Source organism: Phycodurus eques, chromosome 7, assembly GCF_024500275.1.
Source record: "Phycodurus eques isolate BA_2022a chromosome 7, UOR_Pequ_1.1, whole genome shotgun sequence".
NCBI classification, from domain to species: domain Eukaryota; kingdom Metazoa; phylum Chordata; class Actinopteri; order Syngnathiformes; family Syngnathidae; genus Phycodurus; species Phycodurus eques.
Genome location: NC_084531.1, coordinates 28,020,358 through 28,043,362, shown reverse-complemented (window position 1 = coordinate 28,043,362; position 23,005 = coordinate 28,020,358). Strand labels below are relative to the sequence as shown.

The 23,005-nt window shown below is 42.4% G+C and overlaps 1 protein-coding gene across 1 annotated transcript; it reads left to right on the top strand.

Moving 5' to 3' along the window:
- On the top strand, nucleotides 1–22,658 carry urb1 (URB1 ribosome biogenesis homolog). The gene is made up of 39 exons (XM_061682404.1): nucleotides 1–239; nucleotides 313–452; nucleotides 532–683; nucleotides 868–997; nucleotides 1,138–1,234; nucleotides 1,309–1,394; nucleotides 2,239–2,364; nucleotides 3,201–3,331; nucleotides 3,409–3,604; nucleotides 4,535–4,672; nucleotides 4,986–5,147; nucleotides 5,222–5,333; nucleotides 5,743–5,865; nucleotides 5,968–6,080; nucleotides 6,815–6,922; nucleotides 8,812–8,928; nucleotides 9,010–9,148; nucleotides 10,416–10,574; nucleotides 11,445–11,653; nucleotides 11,865–12,080; nucleotides 12,155–12,340; nucleotides 13,172–13,988; nucleotides 15,331–15,529; nucleotides 15,609–15,795; nucleotides 15,933–15,991; nucleotides 16,060–16,250; nucleotides 16,320–16,430; nucleotides 16,643–16,706; nucleotides 16,783–16,951; nucleotides 17,765–17,867; nucleotides 17,939–18,099; nucleotides 18,178–18,289; nucleotides 18,775–18,881; nucleotides 19,021–19,164; nucleotides 19,334–19,443; nucleotides 19,871–20,065; nucleotides 20,131–20,372; nucleotides 21,490–22,029; nucleotides 22,350–22,658. Exons 1-39 carry the CDS (start codon nucleotides 113–115, stop codon nucleotides 22,523–22,525), a joined length of 6,654 nt encoding a protein of 2,217 aa, XP_061538388.1. The 5' UTR covers nucleotides 1–112; the 3' UTR covers nucleotides 22,526–22,658.
- The last annotated feature ends 347 nt before the right edge of the window (nucleotides 22,659–23,005 follow it).

Below are 23,005 nucleotides of genomic sequence, written 5' to 3'. Positions count from 1 at the left end.
CGCAACGTGGATGCACCTATTGTACTGTGGTAGAACTCTTCCGATGACACATGACGGAGATTTTATGTATATATGTTTTTTTTAAGTCTATGGTTAGTTTAGATATTTAAGAATGGGTAAAAAGCGTCCCAGTGATGACGCGCTGGAGCCCAACACGGCGGCTAAGAAAGTAAAGATGACTGAGTTCAACGGGACTCTTTTTAAAAGCATGCTGAAGGACCCTACAAAAGCCATGAAGGGTAAACATTTTACTTCAAAAAAAAATCACTCATAAAGCAGACATATTGATATTTATCTTTTTCTCGGTGACAGGACTTGAGATGTTCATAGCAACCGCCAAGAAACTTCCATCATCTGAGCTGTATGATGTGGTTGAAGGTTACCTTAAAATCTCCATGGAGTGTGCAGAAATATTCAAATTGCTGGAAGGAGAAAAACAAACGGAGAGAGAGGTGAACTGAACTTGAATGTCTTACTTCAGTTTGTCCTAAAAATGAACGTCTAATAATGGGATCTTGGGTGTGTGTGCAGATGGTGCTGATCTTCGAGAGTCTGGAGATGATTCTCCTGAGGACCGCCAGCGATTTGACCCACTTCAACATGGTGGGCAACGCCATCGTGAAAAAGATCGTTGCCGGCCACATGAAGCTGATTCAAGGCAGCTTTCAGTCAGAAAATCACAGGTCGGTCACATTAACGCAACTGCAAGAAAGCAGAAATGTCTTAGCTTGAAAGGAGACATGCATTTTACTTTACAGTTTAAGGGTGTCTTAATTACATCTGACATGCGTTTGTCACAATACCTACCTAATACCGAAAACACCTATACTGTACCGCTCATTCAATGAAACAATCCCCCCCCCCCAGATTGGTGCGTCAGTGTCTGAGCCTCCTGTCCGCTTCGATCTCTCAAGGGCCCGAAGCTGCCAGAGAGATCCTAAGTCACATTTACATTAATAAAACCCTCTCTGGGCTGGCAAGGAGAAAAGACAAGCAGGTAAGAAGATGACTAAAATGTCACTTGATTGTGAGCACCTTTTACGTGCAAATACACTCTCCTCCAAAGGTATTGTAACAAATCGGCCTCACTGTTGTGCTTTTTTCGGACGGAGTGTATATCTTCTCTACTTTTCCCAGGGAAGACCCGACGTCCGCATGGCCTTCATCCAGTTTGCGCTGTCCTTTTTGGTGTCTGGGGACAACGCAACAGTTGGACACATACTAGAAGTCAAAGGTAAGCATGAGTCATCATCACCAAGCAACTTTTATTTTTCTGCACGTTGCTGATGAGTTAATGTGTTGCCACAGAGCTTCTCCCGGTGATTCTGAGCACGGGACTGAAAGAAGACAGGATGTCAATAGTCAATTTAATCTTGTCCACGCTGAAAAGCAGGGTAAGCGCACGCTCATCTATTTTAGTACATACAGTGGAGATAAAAAGCCTACCCGTGTGTTCAAATGGCAGGTTTTTGTGACACAACAAAAATGACACTAAGATAAATTATTTCAAAAGCATTAATGTGACTTATAGCCTGCAAAACGTAATTAGGACAAAATAATTCGTTTCGAGAGGGGAAGTAAAAATAAACAACTGAGGTAATGTGATTACACAAGTGTGCACACCCTTTTATAACTGGGAATGTGGCTGTGTTCAGATTCACGCGTTTACATTTAAACTCATGTTAAATGGGATTCAGCCCACACCCGCAGTTCCTATGAATAACTCCAAATAATGGTAATCTGTTCTAGTAAGCTAGCTCTTTTTTTTTTTTCCTCAGGAGACAAATTCCTTGTGTGTTTTTTGGACATACTTGGCAAATACAGATGATTCTGAATCTAATGCTGATAACGCTGTTGGCTAAAGCTAATCTCTGTTAGCAGTGCAGTTCTGCTCAGCTTTTGGCTTTGACCGTCGCTTTAAAATGGAAGATCTTTGCTCGGCCGAACTCCCAAGTCAAAGGCAGAGAAACTGTGTGTGGCGGCAGTATTGTGTAAATTAGAAGAGAATACAAAGCTGCACTGTCACATCACAATCTAGTGGAACAGTTCGCTCAGGCAGCGCGCACAATATTTATTTTGTTGTGTCATCTCGCGGTTGTTAATTGTACACAAGCCATGACAACGCTTCATAATTTGTCGCCTTTATTAACAAAATCCTCAAAATGTGATTGTGGTTCCAGTTTAATTTGTCTGGATGTAAATTTCTTGATGATGTTTATTGGTGTTGTCTCGTTGCAGGTTGTATTAAACAAGGCCATTAGCAAAACGCAAAAGGTGCGTTTTTTCACAGCCGCGCTGTTAGCCAATATCGCATCGCTGTATAAATGGAACGGGATTGTGGACGCCACCGCGGATGATAACGAAGTGAGTTTTTGTCTCAGTTGAATAAGATCTTTGTCAGTGTTCGTCTGAATCAGCGTTTGTTCCCCACCCTTTATTGCTCCACAGATTGTTTTCTCAGGAGCGGCATGGAAACAAATAAAACAAATTATTAAAAAAATAAACTAAACAATATGCTCAATAATAGTTGTTGTAGTTAGCGAGAGCCTTATGGTTCTTCCTCTTCAGCAAGCCAGTAACATCTTGGGGTAATGGGAGACAATTTTGGTCTCCCATCATTGCAGAAAGTCCCACTTCACCAAGATGGGATGTTGGAAGTCGAAGCAACAAAGTCATTGTTATTTTTTTGGCAGTTTTAAAGACTACATTGCTTCATTTTTGTCTGTTGCCATAAATTACGCAGAGCGGCCTTGGTGCATCAGAATCACGGATAGCAAAAAACGCGTATTCTAAGTAGGCCTGCTGATGTTGTCTCATAAATTCAGCTTTCTTTTTCTGGGAAGTTCTTGTCGCGTCTTGTCTGTGTCATCATTTTTGGCCTGGGGGAAAAAATGAAATCCTGACTAAAACAACCAGATTTCATGGAACCTGTGCTCCAAATTACAAGCTTTTCAAGTTGCGAGCTGTCGCTTGGTGGATTTTCTTTTTTGCTTTTTTTGCTTTGTGCTGCTTGCCAAAATCGGAGTTAGGCAGAAGCTTCAGATATGCCTGCCGCCGCTCAACTGAAGTGAATGTGGAATATTTCCAAAATTCCTCATCTTAAATTCCCGAGGAAATTTACCTGAAACTTTTTGGGAAATTCCACCGCTTTGCAACCTTATTGGGGACTGCTGGTCTAAATTATATTTCAATGTTAAAAGATGGAGGATGGCTCGGAGGTTGCTTCGATAGCAGTGGTGCGGGAGATGGTTCACAGCTTCCTTCTGGACTTGTGTTGCTCCCGGAGGCACGGCATCAGCTTCCACGATGCCAGCTTTGGCACGGCTGGCAGGCAAGTACTATGCATCACTATCTGCCGTACATAAATGCAGAACACACCGTCCATGACGACCTCAACTTTCTCCACAGAGCGGGCAACATCGTCCTGCTTCAGTTCCTGGTGGGCCTGAAGCAGGCGACGGAGGACGAGCTGGTGGCCGAGCTGGTGGTCCGCACGCTCAAAGCCAGTCCGGATGTTCTCACACGATACTTCAAAGAGACGCAGTACTCGTACTCGCCCCGCCTCAAAAGCGCCTGGCAGGACAATGTCAGGCTGCTCAAGAAGGTAAATGTAAATAAAAAAGGAATTACACAAAGAATACAGACTAAAATGCAGTTTTAGTTGATGCAGAAATGTAAATAGAAATTGAAAACACTGATAACAATAAAGTGTAATTCTAATTGATGTGCTACAGGAAAGTAAGGAGAAAACATCTAAAAAGTAAAGCAATACAGAAACTATATTATTTTGAAATGAATATTGAAAATGAAAAGATGCCTTTTTAATGTACATATTATATATATATAGTTATATTATCATAGTGTATATGACTTACTTATATTTTATGCATGAATCATTTTTACTAATTTACCAAGGTAGGTATTAAAATGAAGGAAAAAAAACTAATATCCAAAGACAGTGTCAAAGTTAATACAAACATTGAAAATCAAAAGAAACTGTAACTTGGAGCAATTTCTGTTCTAAATATAAATTTAAATCACAGAAATTAAAGTAATTCTAATATTAATATGGGACAAAAAACAGATTTTATGTTCCAATAAATGTATTAAAAATTGTTTTGATCTAAAGTGAGAATCATGCAGAACAAAATATATCATCAAAATGGATATGAAAGTAATTTATATAGTAATGTTCCTGTTTTTATTTATAATCGTTATTAGCGTATTCATTATTTGTTTACCTTTATATTAGGAGCTCAATATGATACAGTGTAGTTCAAACTATGGTCACAATCATAAACGTGTGTCATATATATATATATATATATATATTATATATATATATATATATATCGGAGTGTATATATATATATATATATATATATATATATATATATATACACACACACACACACACAGATAGATAGATAGATCTTATATTGGCTCTCATCCGATATTGTCAGTGTGCCTATTGAAGAGTGCTGTGTGTTTTTGTTAACTAATATCATCACTGGTATTGTTTCTTTCACGTCAGATCTACGAAGCGCAGCCAGAGCTCAGCGTTGTGTTCCAAACCAGCGAGCACGTTCCTCTCCCTCGCCTGCTCTCCATGATCACGGTGGTCTCGCTGCCTCCCATCTGCAACAAGGCCTTCTTCACGCAGGGCCTCAATGTGAGCATCCCACCACATTTGCAGTACACTAAATAGGTTTTTTAAAAAAAACAACTAACAGTTCTTGAAGATTAAATGCAAATGTATTGTACTTAACAGTTCAATATAACAGAATGTTTTCAGGTGGGAATAAATCCACGTGTTTGTCCCTAAGTGGCGTGTGTTTGGTTGTAAGATGGCGTTTGAGATGCAATGGTTTCATAAATTCATTGCTAAGAACTTCGCAACACAGCACGCACTGAGGACCACTTGAAGGAGCACTTCGACAATCACTGGGCTGGACCAATAATCTGCTCGCCTCCTCTCCCGCCAGTTTGCGAACACTGCGGTGCAGCTCACCACCTTCACCATGATGAGTTTCATCTTGAAGAAAGCAGCCAAGAATGTGGGGTTCCTCGTGGACCACCGCTCCGACGTCTACACGCCGGACACGATGGCCGACCTGGTTCAGCAGTACACAGAGATGCTGAGCAAGGTGAACACCATAAAATAGCATTTTAATACCTTCAAATTGACCTTCCTTTATCAAAATGCATCTCTTTGTGCTAGATTTTGCCAGATATGACGAGCGTTGTCTCAAAGTGGCAGTCGCTCAGCAAAAAGGACAAAACGGACGGCGAAAGGAGTAAGACAAACAAGGACGCGGGTGCGGAACGGACAGGTAAAGAGGACCTTATAGAGGATTTTTTTGTGTAACCTATCTCCAGATTTGTTGGGGAAAAAAAGCAAAAAACATGTCCAAGTGATACATCCTGACTGAGAGACAATCCTTGTATGTCGGGGAGGAGCTAAGTTTAGTCTTCGCAAATAGCGCGTATTACTGTATATTGTTTCTTCTTGTAATACAGAGATGTCCAAAGTAGGATATGAAAAATATATCGCGCAATTTCTGAAATATCATGATATAATATTGAGGGTCTTGAATTTCATAAGGGGCCTTTAAAAAGGATAAAATCGCAAAATACCAAATTATCCTTTTAGGGAGCCCTTGGTGGAAAAAAATAAACTGTCCCGTTCTAATGGAATCCAGATAATTAACCGGAATAAACGTGTGTACACGTGTGTTGCAGCTCCTGAGACACCTGAGGTCGTCCTGCTCAAAGCGCTCATTCTCCAGGTCATATGTCTTTACCAAAATGTTGTGCCACACTTGGTTACTCAGTGCAAATTTGACTTCAGCAAGCTTCTCAAAGGTAATGGTATTCTTTTTGTAACAATTACACATGCCTGTCAGAGCACAAAACACCAGTAATACTTTTTTTTTTTTTTTTTTTTTTTTAAATCATCGTCTAAAGGCATTGTGTCAGAGGGGGGAGTGAGCGAAGAAGTTGCCCCCGTCCTGCAGCATCAGATACTGCAGTTGGCCTTAGACCTTCCTGCAAGCAAGTTCTCGTGGTTCCGTCTTCAAGTAAGAAGAACCTCTGAAGGAGAGGCATTATGCATTTTTATTCAAAATAAAAATGTAAAAAAAGCTCCTGGGTCTCTTAACAACATGTCTGTGGCATACGTTTGTCATAGTACCCCAGTGGTTGTCAAACCTTTTACACCAAGTACTACCTCAAAAAACGTCTCTCCAAGTACCACTGTCATAAACCAATAGGACAAAACAGGTGTTCATCAAAAACAAGGCAGAGGTTTTATTATTGTAAGCCACTGTAACATAAAGCACCATTTTAACAATAAGAGTGTGCTTAGATATAGGGGGAAAAAACTGTACTTTAATAATGATTCAATTAAAATGTATTGCACATCAACAAAAATTGTAACTACAGTTAATACATGTTTAAAATCAAACTGTGCTAAAAGATTAAATGCACATTTTTACTTGAAAGTTAAATACAACTGAACAGTACTCAACAAATGTATTGTACTGGATTTAAAAAATGTTTGAGCCACTGTAACATCATACACAGTTTGAGCTCGTGTACCACTTAGAGAATCACGGGTGCAGCGAATCCCTTTATGTGACGCATGCAGCTGTCATCATCATTTCAAAATGTGAAAAGGTATTTAAAGGAATCTGTCCGCATAATATCCGGCTATAAAACCAATTCAGCCACTCAAAAGCCGGAGGGAGTAATTTTACACTCAAAGCACAATAACAACAATGGGGAATTGATGGAAAGGGTTCTCTTCCCACAGGAAGCTGCTGATAACGACGAGAAATCCGTACTCTACCTGCTCCTCAAGATGTTTGTCGGCAGCCGCTGCGGCCACCTGAAGACCTCCACTCGGATGCTGGTTCTTAAAGTAAGGAACCTCCTGTATATGTGCCCAGCGATTGGCTGGCGTCCAGTCCAGGGCGTACCCCACATCTCGCCCTTGTCAGCAGGGATAGGCTCCAGCTCACCCGTGACTCCAATGAGGACAAAAATTGAATGGCTTTATGTCATGGCAATCCCATTTACATTTCAAACGTGGCTATTTTTAATTAGTTTCATGGTTTGGGCATTGGCAAGCTCAAAATGCTGTGGGTAACATGCTATGAGACGACGAGCTCTGTATGTATTTTCACTGTTTACGATCATGGTCAATGAGTCATGCCCATTTGGCTGCTACACCCTGCCTGTGCTTCTAAAGTCAAGCTCAAGTCATACATGAAAGCTACAAGTGCTTGGTTGTGGGCGACCACAATATATCCCACCAGATTTGATGGGCTTGGATTTTGCAACGCGAATAAACAGTGGTTGTACTACTGTAGTGAGTGAGATGTAAAATTAATAAATTCTGTAAGGTTTTAACAAATGTATTTTTAAAAAAATATATATATTTCATAACGATTGTGTCGATTCCCATCAGAAGGTATGGATGGACTCTTGAGTAAGGTGAAAATCTATTATTGTTATTATTATTATTATTATTATGTTATTATCTTATTATTGTGTTTTATACAATACAATACGGTGCTATTTGTCTTTATTAAAAAAACTAGATTTGCCCCGATCTGAATTTGCGAACGGAATTCAGGGCCGATCGCGTAATTTTCAGCAGAGTGACAAAAAAGATCAGATTTTTATTTTTTATTTTATTTTTTGGTCTAAATTTTTAAAGCTCACAAAGTGACAACATAATCTTGAGGTACAAAGATATTGCTAAATGGAACAGTAATAGCTTAGTTTTCGAGTTTGTGTGGTGGTGTGTAAAAGAAAAGCACTAACAGACGATTGATGGGATTCCACAAAAATGCCTGTTGTTTATACAAGCTGTAACTTATCAAGCCTGATTGTATAGCAACTATCAAACCTATAAAAGGAGACAATAAGTATTAAAAAAGGAGATTTTATTAATGCATTGCCGAAGTATCGGATCGGGACTTGGCATTGGCCGATACTCGAATTCCAGTGGAAATTTTTTTTTGTGATTCGGACATCCCTATTAAAAAAAACCAGCACGGCGGGCAACTGGTTAGAGCGTCAGCGTCACAGTTCTGAGGACCCGGGTTCAATCCCCGGCCCCGCCTGTGTGGAGTTTGCATGTTCTCCCCGTGCCTGCGTGGGTTTTCTCCGGGCACTCCGGTTTCCTCCCACATCCCAAAAAAACATGCATGAATTGGAGACTCTAAATTGCCCGTAGGCATGACTGTGAGTGCGAATGGTTGTTTGTTTGTTTGTGCCCTGCGATTGGCTGGCTACCAGTTCAGGGTGTACCCCGCCTCCTGCCCGAAGATAGCTGGGATAGGCTCCAGCACGCATGCGACCCTAGTGAGGAGAAGCGGCTCAGAAAATGGATGGATGGATGGATGGATGGGACATTCCTATTAAAAAAACATAACAACAATATACTGTGGTGGGTTTTGGTGGTTGGAACGAATTAATGGAATTTCAAGTCATCTTAATGGTGAATATTGATTTGATATATTTAAGTAAATGTAGTTACTAGCGGCGGCACGGTGGGCGACTGGTTAGAGCGTCTGCCTCACAGTTCGGAGGACCGGGGTTCCATCCGTGGCTCCAGCACTCCCTCGGCGACCCTTGTGAGGATAAGCGGCTCAGAAAATGGATGGAGGGATGAATAGTTACTAGCCTGGTCACAGTACCAATGCACTACTAAATTGGAAGACAACCTTCTCATCATTAAAACAAATCCTCATTGATGTATCAAAAACTGTACATATATCATTGGTGCCGGTCTTTGTTCAGGTGTTGAAGGACAGCGGGGTGTTTGAGTACACTTGGGCTGAACTTGAACTCTGGCTGGACCAGCTGGACCTGGTAGAGCCTGGCCAACAAGAGATGGTCATACAGTTCTTGGAGAGAGTGAGCAAGCGCATCTACGTGATTTTGTAGAATGCTCATGACGTCAATATTGGTAATAAATGGTCTATTTCTTCTTTGTAGGTGTTTGTCAAGCTGGTATGCCATTCGCACACGTACACAGATAAAGTTGCCAGCCTGGTGCAGGAGGCGGCCTACCAGCAGTCCAACCTCAGCAACCAGGAGGGAGACGCCGCCAGTGTCTGTGTGTCCCACATCGACGGTAAGCCTTCTCAGTCTCTCGCATGTGATGCCTCGTTCTTCAAAAAGTGGGTACAGGATAGGGAAATTGTGAAAATCCACTAGTAATTAACACATTCACTGCCATTGACGGCATTAGAAGTCAAATATCCATGTTAACTGGGAAGCCTGGCAGTGATTAATGTCCCCTAAGAGTGATTTGTAATTGCCTGTAGAGGCCACAAGATGTCATCAAAGCACTTAAAACAACGGTATTGCGTTTAATTTCATTGTTTTACTGTGGTCTGTAACAACGCAGAAAAAGAATAATAAGCAAAGCACCAACGCTATGCATATACCATGTACACAGTCATGAAACCAGGTTACAGAAACAACTGTATTCAGTAGTTAAGTTATTCAACACAAAAAGAAAGCTGACGTGACATCACACATGGGCAAACAAATATGCGCACTCGCACAAATGGTTTAAGTCATTAAAATCATCTTTGGCATTTACACACAATAGTAAATGTTTGGGAGTACAGGCAAATTTTAATAAGAAAGTAGACTACACGGGCTATTAGTTGCTTCATTTGGGAGAAAGGCAAAAAAACAATCTTTCACTTTGACTGTTCCCTCGCACTGGCTGCTTTCGAGAACCCCCCAACAAAACAGGTCTTCTCACACACTTTAAACAAATATTTTAATTCATTAAAACCTTTTTGGGGGGGGGGGGTTGTATTTGTTTTTTAAACACGTGCCAAATGTATTTGAACACAAATAAATTGGACAGTTTCACATAGGGGTGTCCTCACTTTTGTTGCCAGCGATTTAGACATTAATGTCTGTGTCTTGAGTTATTTTGAGGGGACAGTCATTTTATGCAAGCATTACACTGACTACTTTATACTGTAGCAAAATGTCATTTCTTCATCGTTGTCCTGTGAAATGACAAAAACAAAAATGTGAAGGTTCTAGTCACTTTTGTGAGGTACCCTACAAAATGCTCAACACAGCAACTTACACACCTATTTGTGTCCGGCAAAAGGGCACACTTCATTTCACTTCTTGACCTCTCAACTAAGGATTTGCGGTAGTAGGTATTGAACAGGTTTATCATTTATGCTTGTCAGCGCCAACGGTTTCCCCAGCAGGATTTTTGAGAAAAAAAATATTCTTTGAACACAGACTGTATCACAGGATAATTGCTCTGGATAATCTTTCAGAGACATTCAACAGAGAAAATGCTCCAATTTGTGTCCGATTGTCAGCACGTGTGTACCCACCTAACCACACGCTCTCTCCGCCAGACGTCCTAGATATGCTGGATGTCATCATGGAGGGCAACGAAGGCGACGCAGAGGAGTTGGGCCCGCCTCTGAGCGAGGATCTCGTCCTACAGACGTTCCCCTTCAGCGTGGCTGTCCCTGCCGCTCTGGAGGCCCGCAACAAACTTACCCCAGACAAAGGTAACGAACACATGCATATTTACACAAAATTTCAAATATGATATATTACATCATTAAACAGTACAGTAATCCTCAACCAATCCTAATTTAAATTTTTTTTTTTATATATCGTTAGAATAAGAACCAAATTGATTTTGAATCATATGAGATGGCCAAGGCAACTGAGGTTGAATTCTGTGATGTATACCCATCGTAAGAAAAAAAAATTTTTTTTTTAAATCCTAACTTTCAGCATTCATTCCTATGCCTAAGAAAGAACCCCACTGAGTTTGAGTGATATCTGATTTTAGATCGTGGCAGTAATGAAGATCCAATCAGTGCATTTTAATTTTTCAACATTCCCAGCCACCTTGATCCATTTGATTTTGAGTGATATAGGACAAGGTGACCAATGTAGTAGCAGAGTTATTTTTTTCCAGCAACTTTCAGACATCAATCCATGCAAGTCGAAATTGATATCTATTTTATTGATATCTGATTGTAGGTGTTTGAGGTTGTATTTAAATTGAGGCTTTAAGTCAGTATAAATGTTTTTGGGTGCTCTCGCCACCATTCTGTCTATGTCAGAACCATCCTGCTTTATGGTCAAAGCCGCTTACAGTCAATCAAAGTTTCAAACACTGCTCTTTTAGAATTGTAATAATTTCCAGCCTCCCTACTACTTGACACTCTCAACCCATCATTTTATTTGCAAAGTTTTAACAGTTGAACACTAAGTGACCAAAGTCACTTTTTTTTTTTTTTTTTTTTCAAACCTTTCTCCAGGTTTCCATTCTCAACCCTCATTTTCAAAATTTACCAGATTTTTCCACATGAAAGGAAGACACTTTTTGAATGATAACATGTGTGTGTGTGTGTTACCCCCTGCAGGGGCTGTGTTTGAGTACCTGTCCGCCGTGCTATGCCACGTCCTGCACGGCCAGCGAGAGCCGCTACCGCTGTGCTTGGGTCTGCTGCAGTACGACAAAGAGCTGGCGTCCTCTTGCTCCTCCGAACCGCCCGTTTCTGCTCACGTTTCCATCGTGCAGCTTCACCACTATTACTTCAAGTGGCTGCCGCAGCAATGCAGAGAGGAGCTGGTCAGTTTGCATCAGATTATGTTGTTTTCAAAATTATTATGCACATAGATTTGAAGTTAAGTAGACATTTGAGTTTCTGTTTTGTTTTGTTATTCACGTGACTATTGTGGAAAAGGAGCAAAAAAACATCTTGTGCTTAATATTTGAAACACAGTGAAGAGGTGTACCTAATGAAATGGCCAGTACAATAATTTTTTTCTTATCTTTGCAGTTTAAATCATCGGAATGTCCGCCGAACAAAACGTCAACGCTTTCCTTCACGGCCCTGCTGAAAGCTGCGTTCCTGGGCGGCTTGTGTCCCATGCTGGAGGACACCTTCAGGACAAAGATGGAGGTCGCTATAGGTTCCATCACGGTCGCCGAACATCTGCTTTCCATAAAGCAGGTTTTACTCTATGTCAAATCGGCAGTGGATAATTTTGGCAGCGTAAGAGAGCCTATACAGATAAATCCTCTGTTTATGCTCAGTCACATTGTTAATTTTGGTTTTCTTCTGCACAGTTTTCAAAAAACACTGGCTCAGGAGTTTTAAAGACCTTAATGGGAATACTCCAAGATCTAGTGTCCAAGCTACAATGCTGGCAGGTGCCTTCGGACCCTGAGCCCACAGAACAAAACAACCTTGATGGATCCGATCTCTTCCTGGACATGAACCAGTCGTCCAACGTTGAGGCCAACAAAGAGCAGGTCAGGAAAAAACATGTTTAGATATTCAATTAGGATTTCAGATTCTTGGGGATGGACATGATATGATTTATCGATTATTGATAAAGAAGGAGTAATGATTTTGTCCATTTTGTGGAGTTTGATCAGTGTAATGTATAATCTCTGCTGATGGACACAACAGAAGCTAACTGAGCCCGCTCCAGTTTCTTTCCAGATGATTATTGACACCTCAAAACACCACCCCACACCGTAGAACGAAAAAGTTCACATTTACAAAAAAGGAAAACGAAGCAAGATATTACAATTATCAGAAAGCTAGCATTGCTTAATTACCACTGAAGCTAATAGGTGTAGACAATACAAAGTAATAATGACCACTTGATCCTGCTTCTCAACCAATGGTAGTCATCTCCCAGATGTAATCTTCACAGTCAAAAACGTTATGTTCAACAAACTCCTTAAAAATGTACCTTCACACAACTGTAGCAAACAACGATGATTGGAGAGAAACGTAATTCACCCTCAAGTGACGTGACAACAAGTGCTTCTCACGCTGTGTCAAGCTTACGGAGATACAGTAGCAGGCAAAACGCAGGTGGCCAAGCCACACACACCAGAAGGTCAACACAATGTGCTTTGAATGGAGGCAAAATATGTGGCAAACACGTTTCTGTGTTTACGTTATATTTAAGCATTTCACTAATGTCCAATATTATAGTTTGCTATTTTCATTGTCACCAAACATCAAGTTTGCGTCATCGTTTTCCGTTCCGGTCAGTGGTAATCACTCATGTTCACCCAGAAGTACCTTGGTGGTTCACCATAGTTAATAGTGTCCTTCTGTGTTTTTAGATGCTTCTCACAGCACTGAAGTGCATCTTCCAGCACCCCTGTCTGGAGCAGTGGTATCTGTCTCTGGAACTGGCTGCTCTTCCTCCGCACTCTCTGAACACCGTCCGACTGAAGCACATGTGCGCTCAGCTGAGCGATGACATCACCACCCTGCTGATGTTAAGCGCCCCCACCCTGCGCGAGCTGGGTCAAGCGGAGCTCCTCGCCCCGTACCTGGGTGCTGTTGAGAAAGCCGTCCTCAAGGAGCTGCTGGAGATACGTTCCCAGACTCTTAAGAGGCAATCCAGACCTTTCCAGGCCCTCCTGTCCCTTCACAGCTACATGGGCCCCTCCAAAGTGAAAGATGTGTTGTCGGCGTTGCTGCTCCTACCGCAGGAGAGGCTCGTTACCGCGCAAGGCGAGCTGAGTGTTTACGGCCAGGCCACGCTGCAAATTCTCACGGAGACCGATCAGTACCGGGACGACGGCATTGTCCTGTCGCAGGCTCACCTAGGCGGCCTGGGCACGCTGCTGCTGTCCTGCTCCAGCCCGGCACTGGAGGCCTTCCTACTGCAGACGCTGTCCGGTGAGCCCGGACGCGCCCGGCTCGTCCACACCGACGTACTGCACCACTGCCTCCGCCGTCCTCTCCGGGACCCTCTGGCCATCGCTGACCTGCTGGTGAGCAACTGCTCCACGCAACGGCTCTCCTTTGAGATGTGGTGTCTTCAGCCGTATAATGTCAAGGACATGACCGACGTGACGGAAAAATTCCTCCCGCTGATCAGAGCGTACCTGCTGGTGGTGGGGAGAGAGGACCCGGCCGTGCCCAAAGACGGTTTGTATTAAAACTGCAGCGAAATATGCGATTATCTTTGTGTTTGGTGTTTTTATTACCTCCGCCAAGTAGCTTTTGCGGTATCATCCTCTATGACAGTGAGTGTGCCATCACAGATCCTCGGGTGTGCAGTGGGAAATTATCCATTGTCACCTAATTAGTCAGATTAGAGTCGTCATTTCCAACATATAATGTCTCTTTGTTCTTCCCTCTATGCCAACGACGTAAAGTGAGAGGCAGAACACTGAAATTCTCTTCCACATGATGCAGAGCGTACAATTAAGATCTGTATCCATCGGTCATGATTCATACAACAATTGTGTTCAACCAAACAGCCCCACAGTTGTAAATTGGGAGGAAATCATCATTATTTTAGTATGTACTTGTTGTGCCATTTTTGGTCAGTGCTATGCAGTGAGAGATTTCCAATATAAAATATATGCCTCGGATCAGTAAAGATTAGGAAACAATGCTCTATTTAAAAAAAGGCCCCATCTTTTATAATGGATACAAGTTATTTGTTAAATTCTGTCTATGTTTTAAGAAATTATTTATGCAAGGTCATAAAGTGTAATGTCAGACCAACTTAAACTCCAGATCTGATCCGATCGTGCACTTAGTGACATTGTAATTTCAACATGAAAAATCATTAACATGTTCAGATGACAGATATCTCTGTTGAATCCAATTTGAATGATGTGTGCCTACTTTTATTCAATTGCACATTTGGCAACAATGTACATTTTGCATGATAACAATCATGTTCAGATCTCTGAGCCAATCCAATTTGAATTTAATTTGTGTATGCAGTGTCAAACACTGTAATGTCAAATCAGGTTTAATACAGATGTGAGCCAAATCTGTTCAAATCTCGTGTACTTTGTTTTATATTTTGCAGACGTTTAAATTAAACATGAAAAATATATTGTAGGTTTGAATTCAAATGTTAACAAATTGCACATTTGGCAGGAATGTAAATTCAACATGAGAACATCATGTTTCTGTCAGTTTAGTTCAATCCAATTTGAATAAAAATAGTATGCACGGCCATAAGCAATAATGTCCGAATCAAAAAAAGAAAAGGAAAAACCAGATTTCATCCAGATCTCATCAAAACTTTGCATTTGTTAACAATCTATATTTGACATGGAAAAACAATCCCAATTAGCAAGTTTAGCGCCTACTGAATCGCAATTGAAGTCTGACCCAAATATGATTCAGATTGGGTATTTGTCAGTAATTTAAACGTAAAATGGTGTATACCACTAAACATTTCGGTATGCTTATATCTGATCCATCTCATCAGGTTACTCTCTGTTCTGCTCATGAAATATCGTTGCAGTGCAACAAGAGGTTTTAAAGTCCCTGAAGGAGAATCTCCTGGCCAAGATGATCCAGTCTGCTCTCAGGGAAAGTATAGAAGACGCTACATTGGTTGAAGCACTGGCGGCTCTGATCAAGCTCTCTGCAGAGATCGGCGACATCGGGGATTTGATGCACAACCTCCCGGACGCCCTGCAGAAAGCGGACAGCTTTGAAAGGTCACTTTTACCGCACATTTACAAGTCATTGGCACAGAACTTGTAAGATTTTCTGTTTGTTTGTCGTTTTCTCGCTCAGGTGGCAGCTGGTGGACGTCATCACAGAGAAGCTGTCCCACTGTCAGGAGGAAGAAGTAAAGTGGAGGAAGCGTGTGACTGCAGCCGCCCTCAAGTGTCTGGTTGCGGTTTACGGTCACACCAAAGATCAGGCCACAAGCACCTCCAAGCAAGAGCAGACCGTCTTGGGAAGGCTGCAAAGCCTCATCGTAGGTTTACAAACTCTCCCAAGCACATTTTGAGTCAGTGTATGTTTCCTTCTTTCAATTGTCAATTGATGGAGTTTTTTTTTTTTTTTTTTTTCGATTTAACTTTATGAGTTTGAACATTAGTCGTCTCTGTCCAGACATCAACTGACGACGTCGTTGCAGCCGACTGGAACGCTTTTGTGAAGAATGGACTGAAGTAAGTTGACATGGATCCTTCTATTTCCTTCACAAAGAAAAATGTATTTATTAGATGTTCTTCTGCAGGTACCGCTACAGAGACGAGCACTTCCTCACCACCCTGATGAGCCTTTTGGAAGAGGTCTACCGGCCCACTGACATCGCAAATGATCGGATCCCGTTAGCCACCCTCCACATGATGACCAGCAGCCACTCTTTGTTCTTGCCCACCATGCTGGACTCAGACGATGGCGATCCGAGCAGATGTCATGCGAAAGGTGCGTAAAGACTTCAAGAATAACGGAAAACTTGAATTGTATATTTTGACCTCTGTGGTTGCTTTTCAGAAGCCTTGGTGTCGCTCCTCCTCTGTCTGGTGAAGAAATGTCCAGCAGTGTGCAACATGAATCATTTCTTAGTACTTTTGGGAGCGTATGGAGCCACGCTGAGCAATACAGGTAATGTCAGACGAGGTTTCATCCAGATCTGATCCATTAAGTTCTTTGCCCCATCAAATAAAATTTGAATTAAAATGTCTACATATACGACATTTAAATGAATTTTTCATTTCTTCTTTTGCGCCCCTCATTATTTTAAAGCTTTTATATAATTCAACAACAAAACAATTTAGCTGATTCTTTTTTTCATCCCGTCCTGTCTCTTTAAACAGATCAGACGATACTGCTGCTTCTTCAGGAATATGAAAAAAACAATGTCAGCCTTCTCAAATTTCAGTGAGTGCCATGTTTTTTGTTCTTCATTCCACAAATTGCTCATACACACGCTAGACTTTGGGAATTCCGTCCACAGGTCCACTATGTGGGGTCCAGCCGCTCTGGAGCACCACAAAACCAGGAAGAGCTTGGCATCGTCTCTGTGGAAGCAGACGCACTCGGATGACCTGTTGGCATTGTTGAACGCCGACAAGATGCTTCGGACTATTGCGCACTTTCCCCAGCATCGCAAGATTGTCCCACAGGTTTGCTTTGGAGATTGTTGCATCAGCACAGTTTTTATTTGGGAAAAATGTGCGGATCGCCTCTTACAATGTGTTTTTTCATTATTATTTTAAGATTATTCATATATAATAGTTTGCCTACTATGCATAAAATTTATTATATGATATGAATTAGTATTATTTAATAAAAGGAAAATTGTATTTTCAGATTATTTTGCCTAATCCTGTTACACATTTGCCTGGCATCCTGTTGCTAGGCAGAGTTCACAGGGCTCAAGCATCAACTAATGTAACTATTGATATATATCAACTATGTAATATTTTCTCTATATAGTGTTCGATATAGTACAAATGATTCCAATTATATATTACAAAAAAAATGTTATAACCTCAAACCTTCAGGTTGGCCCCTTGTTGCTAGGCAGAGTTCATAGCATAAATGCCTCTTTGAACTATTGACCTTTGTTTATGTCATTTATAATCTTTTCTATTATTTAATAATGTATTTTTTAATTAAATACATTTAATATTTAAGAACTGTTTGATTTTAAATATTTTTTATTTAAAGTTTGTGTAATACATTAGTTTAATCTTTGAATTGAAGTTTTTTTTTTTTTTTACTGTATTTAAGATCAGTAGTAATGTTCAAATTGCGCAAAATGTTACAGTGGCATACAATAATATAAATGTACTTTTTAGGAATAAAACCACTGTCTCGTTTTTTGACAGACACTAGTGTATTGGCGACAAAGAATAACAGCGCCATCAGCTGGATAATTTGGGGGCAGTGGCTTCCCCTCCCTCATTGCAAATCCATGTTTTGAACGTTCACAGGCCGATAAAGCGCAATTGCTCTACGACAAAGCAGTGAACGACCTCGAGGGTTTGTACGACCCGTGCTTCCTCCTTCCGCTCTTCAGCGCCATACTCCGACCAGGTGAGCGACTTTTGCTCACACTCCTATCGCCGCTCGGCTTTCCCATTTTACCCTGACGTATCTTTTCAAAGAGTCTGTGGTGGACTGCCACAAGTTCGTATCAGCCCACGCCCTCGGGTTGACCGTGGTGGCTCTGAGCAGCTACGACGGCAAGGCGCGAGCGGCGGCGTACCACGTGCTGAGCTGCTTCTACCAGCACCTGGAGGCCGCCCGCTTCAGAGAGAAGAAGCAGGTAAAGAAATAATTGCAAGTAGTCAATAGGGGGGAAAAAATATTATACAATCACCGGTTGAATTTTCCTGGCCAACAGCTGCTGTACCTGCTGGACACGATGAAGAACGGAGTTCGCCAGCAGAATCAGCGGCTTCCTTTTGTCTTGACGACGTACATTAGCAAAGTGGCTCAGCAGATGCTCAAACCTGGTGGGTGGGCTTCAAAAAAGTCTTGTTTGGGAGCATACAAATGACAAAAATTTCAGCATACCATATTCTTCACGGGGGATAGGACAATTACTGTGCCGCGAATAGCAAAACACTGCAAGTAATTGATCCCCCCCCCCCCCCCCCAAAAAAAACTTTTTTTAGAGTTGCCTATTTCAGTGATTCTCAGTCACTGCTTCGATACAGTTCAGTTGTATTTCAGTTAAATACAGTACATTTGCGTTTTATCTTTGAGAACTGTTTGTGTGTATGTTTTTAAACATTTATTTGGGTATGATTGTTATTTAACGTTTATGTGAAATACATTTTAATTGAACCATTATTTAAGCACAGTTTTTTATTTTCCTATATTTTGGTGTATACTGTATTTTAATATGCCATGCTGGTGGTACTCGAAGAGAAGTATTATTTTCGGTGCCCCTTAAAATCTTGAGAACCACTGACCACTGTTGGCCTCCTTCCCACAGAGGACTACATGTACGTAGTTCTGAATCGGTTCCTGCTGTCCCATCAGAGTTTGGACTTGCGGAGGGTGCCCGAGTTCTTCAAGCTCTTCTACAGCTTTGACCAAGAGGTAAAGCGCTCAGGGACCTAAAAAGACAAACAAAGCCGCGCTTATGCATTCAACCTTGATGCGTTTATGTTGGTTCGTAGGTCACGGGAGGGGGCACTGACTGTTTGTTTGTTTGTTTGTTTGTTTGGCTGGCACATAGCACAAGACTGAGCGAGAGTGGATCCTGAGCGTCCTGGAGGAAGGAATAAGTGACGGACACTGCTACGATGTGTGCAATCAGCAAGGAATCTTCCACAGCCTTCTTGGCTTCGGCAGCAGCCCGTTGTGTGACGACCACGCTCAGGTAGTTGACTGAAGGCTGGGACTTTGTTACCTCAGTTGGCATACATTCTTCCATTCTGCTCTGACTTGGGTTTCTTTTTTGATCCCACTGTCTTACATGGGCTTTGTTCAGTGTACATGGCCATCAAAGTCAATGTTTAGGTGAAAAACTGACAGACTTTGTCCACCAGGCGCAGATCATCAGGGTGTTGTCTAAGGCTGCACATGTAACTAAAGCAGCGTACGACCTCAGCAAGAGCTGCGGCCTTCTGACGTGGCTCATACAGATGGTTGAAAAAAGGTGAGTCGCACGGGATGCGCCAGTGCAGGGGTGGGCAATGTACGGCCCGTTATTTAATCCGGCCCACCGAGCGTTTACATCATCAAGAATCCTGTCATGTTTGTTGCAATAATTTAGCCGTTTTCCTGCAAATCTGTTAATTAAAATGTATGTATTCACTTTGTATTTCCATTTATTCATATCATTAAATGATTGGTTCATTGGTTTGTCAATAATAAATTGAAAAATATTTGTAAAATAATACATTTGAATTAATTCTAAGTAAATTAACCAGCAATAATAAAAGTAAAAAAAAAAAAAAAAAAGAGAGAATTATTTAATTGTAAAATAAACCGTTTTACTTTTTTGTCCATTTTAAACATCAAATGTGGCCCTTGAGCGCAAAAGTTGTCCCACCCTTCAATTTCTGTTACGGTGTGGCCCTCAGGAACCTTGGACAACATTTGCTGGGCTCCATCATAGATGTGCTCCACCTGCTGTGGTTGACAAACCTCGGGAAGAAGGAGAACCCCATTAACAGAGGAGGGACTTCCACATTGGAACAAGAGACAGTGAAGTGTCTCCCACTCACACTCATCAACGAATTCCTATGCGTGGCTTTGACCGTCAGCCGCCGCTTGAGGTAAATATTTAGATTAAACGAGAAGCAGGTCTTGGTCAAGGATGCTGATGTTTCTGTTTTTTCAGGTTGGGCGTGAAGGCCGCCCAGCTCAGCACATTTCTGCAGACCCTCTCGTCCATTCTGAAGCATCGGACGAGCGCGATCTGCGCCAGCGAACGCGCCGGGCGAATGACGCTGCAAGCTCAGCCTCTGTCCTCCGCCGAGGCCGTCACTCTGCTCATGTGCTGGAGCACGCTATCTGGCCATACGACGCTCTTGCGCCAGAATCAGACCTTGTTTGAAAAGCACCAAGTCAAAGAACTGTTGGGTGAGTCCCTCCTTCAGCAGGTTCTTGCATCACTTCATGAGAAATTAAGCAAAACGTAGATAAATATGCAGTCTAAAAAAAAATCAGGAATCCGCTCTCATCCAGCGCTACACCATAATTTCATTTAATAATATAAAACAAGATATGATATAAGATGTTCCTAACCTCACCGAAAAAACAAGATCCCGGATACAAGCGGCCGAAATGAGTTTCCTCCGCAGGGTGTCCGGGCTCTCCCTTAGAGATCGGGTGAGAAGCTCGGTCATCTGGGAGGATCTCAGAGGAGAGCCGCTGCTCCTCCGCATCGAGAGGAGCCAGATGAGGTGGCTGGGGCATCTGATTCAGATGCCTCCCGAACCCCTCCCCGGTGAGGTGTTCCGGGCACGTCCCACCGGGAGGAGACCCCGGGGACGACCCAGGACACGCTGGAGAGACTACGTCTCTGGGCTGGCCTGGGAACGCCTCGGGATCCCCCCGGAAGAGCTGGATGAAGTGGCTGGGAGAGGGAAATCTTGGCGTCCCTGCTAAAACTTCTGCCCCCGCGACCCGACCTCAGATAAGCGGTAGAAAATGGATGGATGATGGAAGATATATTTAGCACATTTACACGTAAACTATGGGCTAACAACAAACATATTTGAAATTAAAAAGAGACATATACTTCAAGTTTCAAGAATTTCAATACCCTTTTAACCTATTGAAATCAGCTTGTTTTAAGGGGGCGGTCCTGTCTCATGCAAATGAGCCACTGTTCACCCGGCCTCTCTGTTGCGAGGTGTGTCAACGTGTGAATGTTTTTCATCAGAATGACGACTACGGGCAGAATTAGTTGAGCCTCGAGTCTTAACAAAGCGAGCGCGAACTACAAAGGGCACGTGAGCCCAAAAGACAGTAAAAAGCATAGATCGTAATTCTCACCCATGGAGGCAGCACTTCATCACCAAGTACCAAATTACGCTTTCATTGGCTGTTTAATGGGTACTTGATGGGTGGTAGGCACTCCAGAGATTATTTTACTATTTTTATACAAGCAATACACTAAAGTGGACAGGACTGTTCAGTCTTTATATTTGTGCGTTTACCATCATTTGTCCTATTCCTCATGGCATTAAAACAGGAAGGTCCACAAGGGACAAGACTCGTTGTAAAGGCTCCCGAGCCCGCACATATCAGGAGAACCTGTCAGAAGACGCTGAGACAGAAGGACGACAGCAGCGTCTCCTGACCGAGTGCAAATTGTCTCTCGGCAGCATCTTGGCGCACTGGCGCCCTGTGTTTGCTCTCAGTGAACCACACTGCACAGAGGGTCCCAGTCTACCGGCTGTGGAAACGGCCCACCTGCTCACCAAGTGGTCCCTCGGGTGCCTTGTGGAGGACTCTTACGACGAAGAACGCTCAAAGGGCTTCTTGCGCTGGCTGGAAGAGAGCGTGATGGAGCACGGGGAGATTGTGGATGCGCTGCTGCGTGACGCCAAAGTCAAGGCAGACCTGCTTCGCCTCTACCATCGCGTCTGCCAGACGCCGACGGGGGAAACCTTCCGCTTGTTCACCGACCTCATGAGACGCTTGCTGGAGAGGCGAGGACAACTTCCGGAGATGCATCGAGCCGTCGTCTCTGCTTGCCAGCCAGAAGACACGCGAGATGAGGCGAAATGCGGTGAGACTTTTAACCTTTTGTAACGTTCGTTTGTCAAGAACAGCAATATCTTATCGGGTCAATTTGACCCGGGGTCTGTTTAATAATGCGAGAGGCAGAAATCCTAATAAACATTGTTTACATCTCATTATTGACTCTGTTACTAACCATTTCAAGCCATATTTATGCCATGTGTAATGATCGGCATGTAGAATGGCCAATAAAGTTTCATACTGAAAAATGACTACATTTGTGTAACTTTACAATTGGTCAATTTGACACGTAACATTACAGAAGTTTTATTATACAGATCCATGTTTTCTTCATTTTTCTTTCCTTAGAAGCGGCCCTGTCCCTGCTGTCATTGTACATCCACGAGGTGTGGAGTGGAGCCGACTGTCCGCAACTCTTCCTGTCTCACGTCGCCATGGTGACCGCAGGCGGGCATAAGCCGCGTAAAGCTCTGGCATCGGCCGTCAGAGCCGTCTGTCAGGACTTTGTAGCCATGAAGACGTGAATGCTATCTATGTAGGATCTCGTTCATTGTGTACGTACCATCATGTTAAAAAGTTGACTTTTTCAGGGCAAAGAATAAACATCAAAACGTCCAAGGCCATTTATTCGTTTCTTTATCCAGTAATCATTCATGTATGCTCATATTAAACTGGATGCCGTGTGTCTCCTTTGCCTTCTTCTTTGATGGCGTCTCCTGCAAACGAAACAGCACAGATGTCTCACCTGCAGTTTTATGCATTTGATGATAATTGTACAGTGAACCCCCTCTATCCACGGGGGATAGGGACCAAGCCCGGCCGTTAATCGTGAAAATCTGCAACTGATGCCCACAGAAGGTTTATAATGGCCTAGAGATGCCACAAAATGGCAGCAGAGCCCTTTTTTTTTTTTTTTTAACAGTGGTACCTTGACTTAAGGGTAACTTGATACCAGTTTTTCAAGAAATGAGCCATTGTTCGGCCTTTTTTTTTTTTTTTTTTGA

Bases quoted from the DNA above. Each gene is read 5' to 3' on its own strand.
- urb1 (XM_061682404.1), top strand. From the start codon at position 113: ATGGGTAAAAAGCGTCCCAGTGATGACGCGCTGGAGCCCAACACGGCG. The intron at 12,081-12,154 runs GTAAGAGAGCCT...TCTTCTGCACAG, and splicing joins CAGTGGATAATTTTGGCAGC to TTTTCAAAAAACACTGGCTC. The intron at 16,431-16,642 runs GTAATGTCAGAC...CTCTTTAAACAG, and splicing joins AGCCACGCTGAGCAATACAG to ATCAGACGATACTGCTGCTT.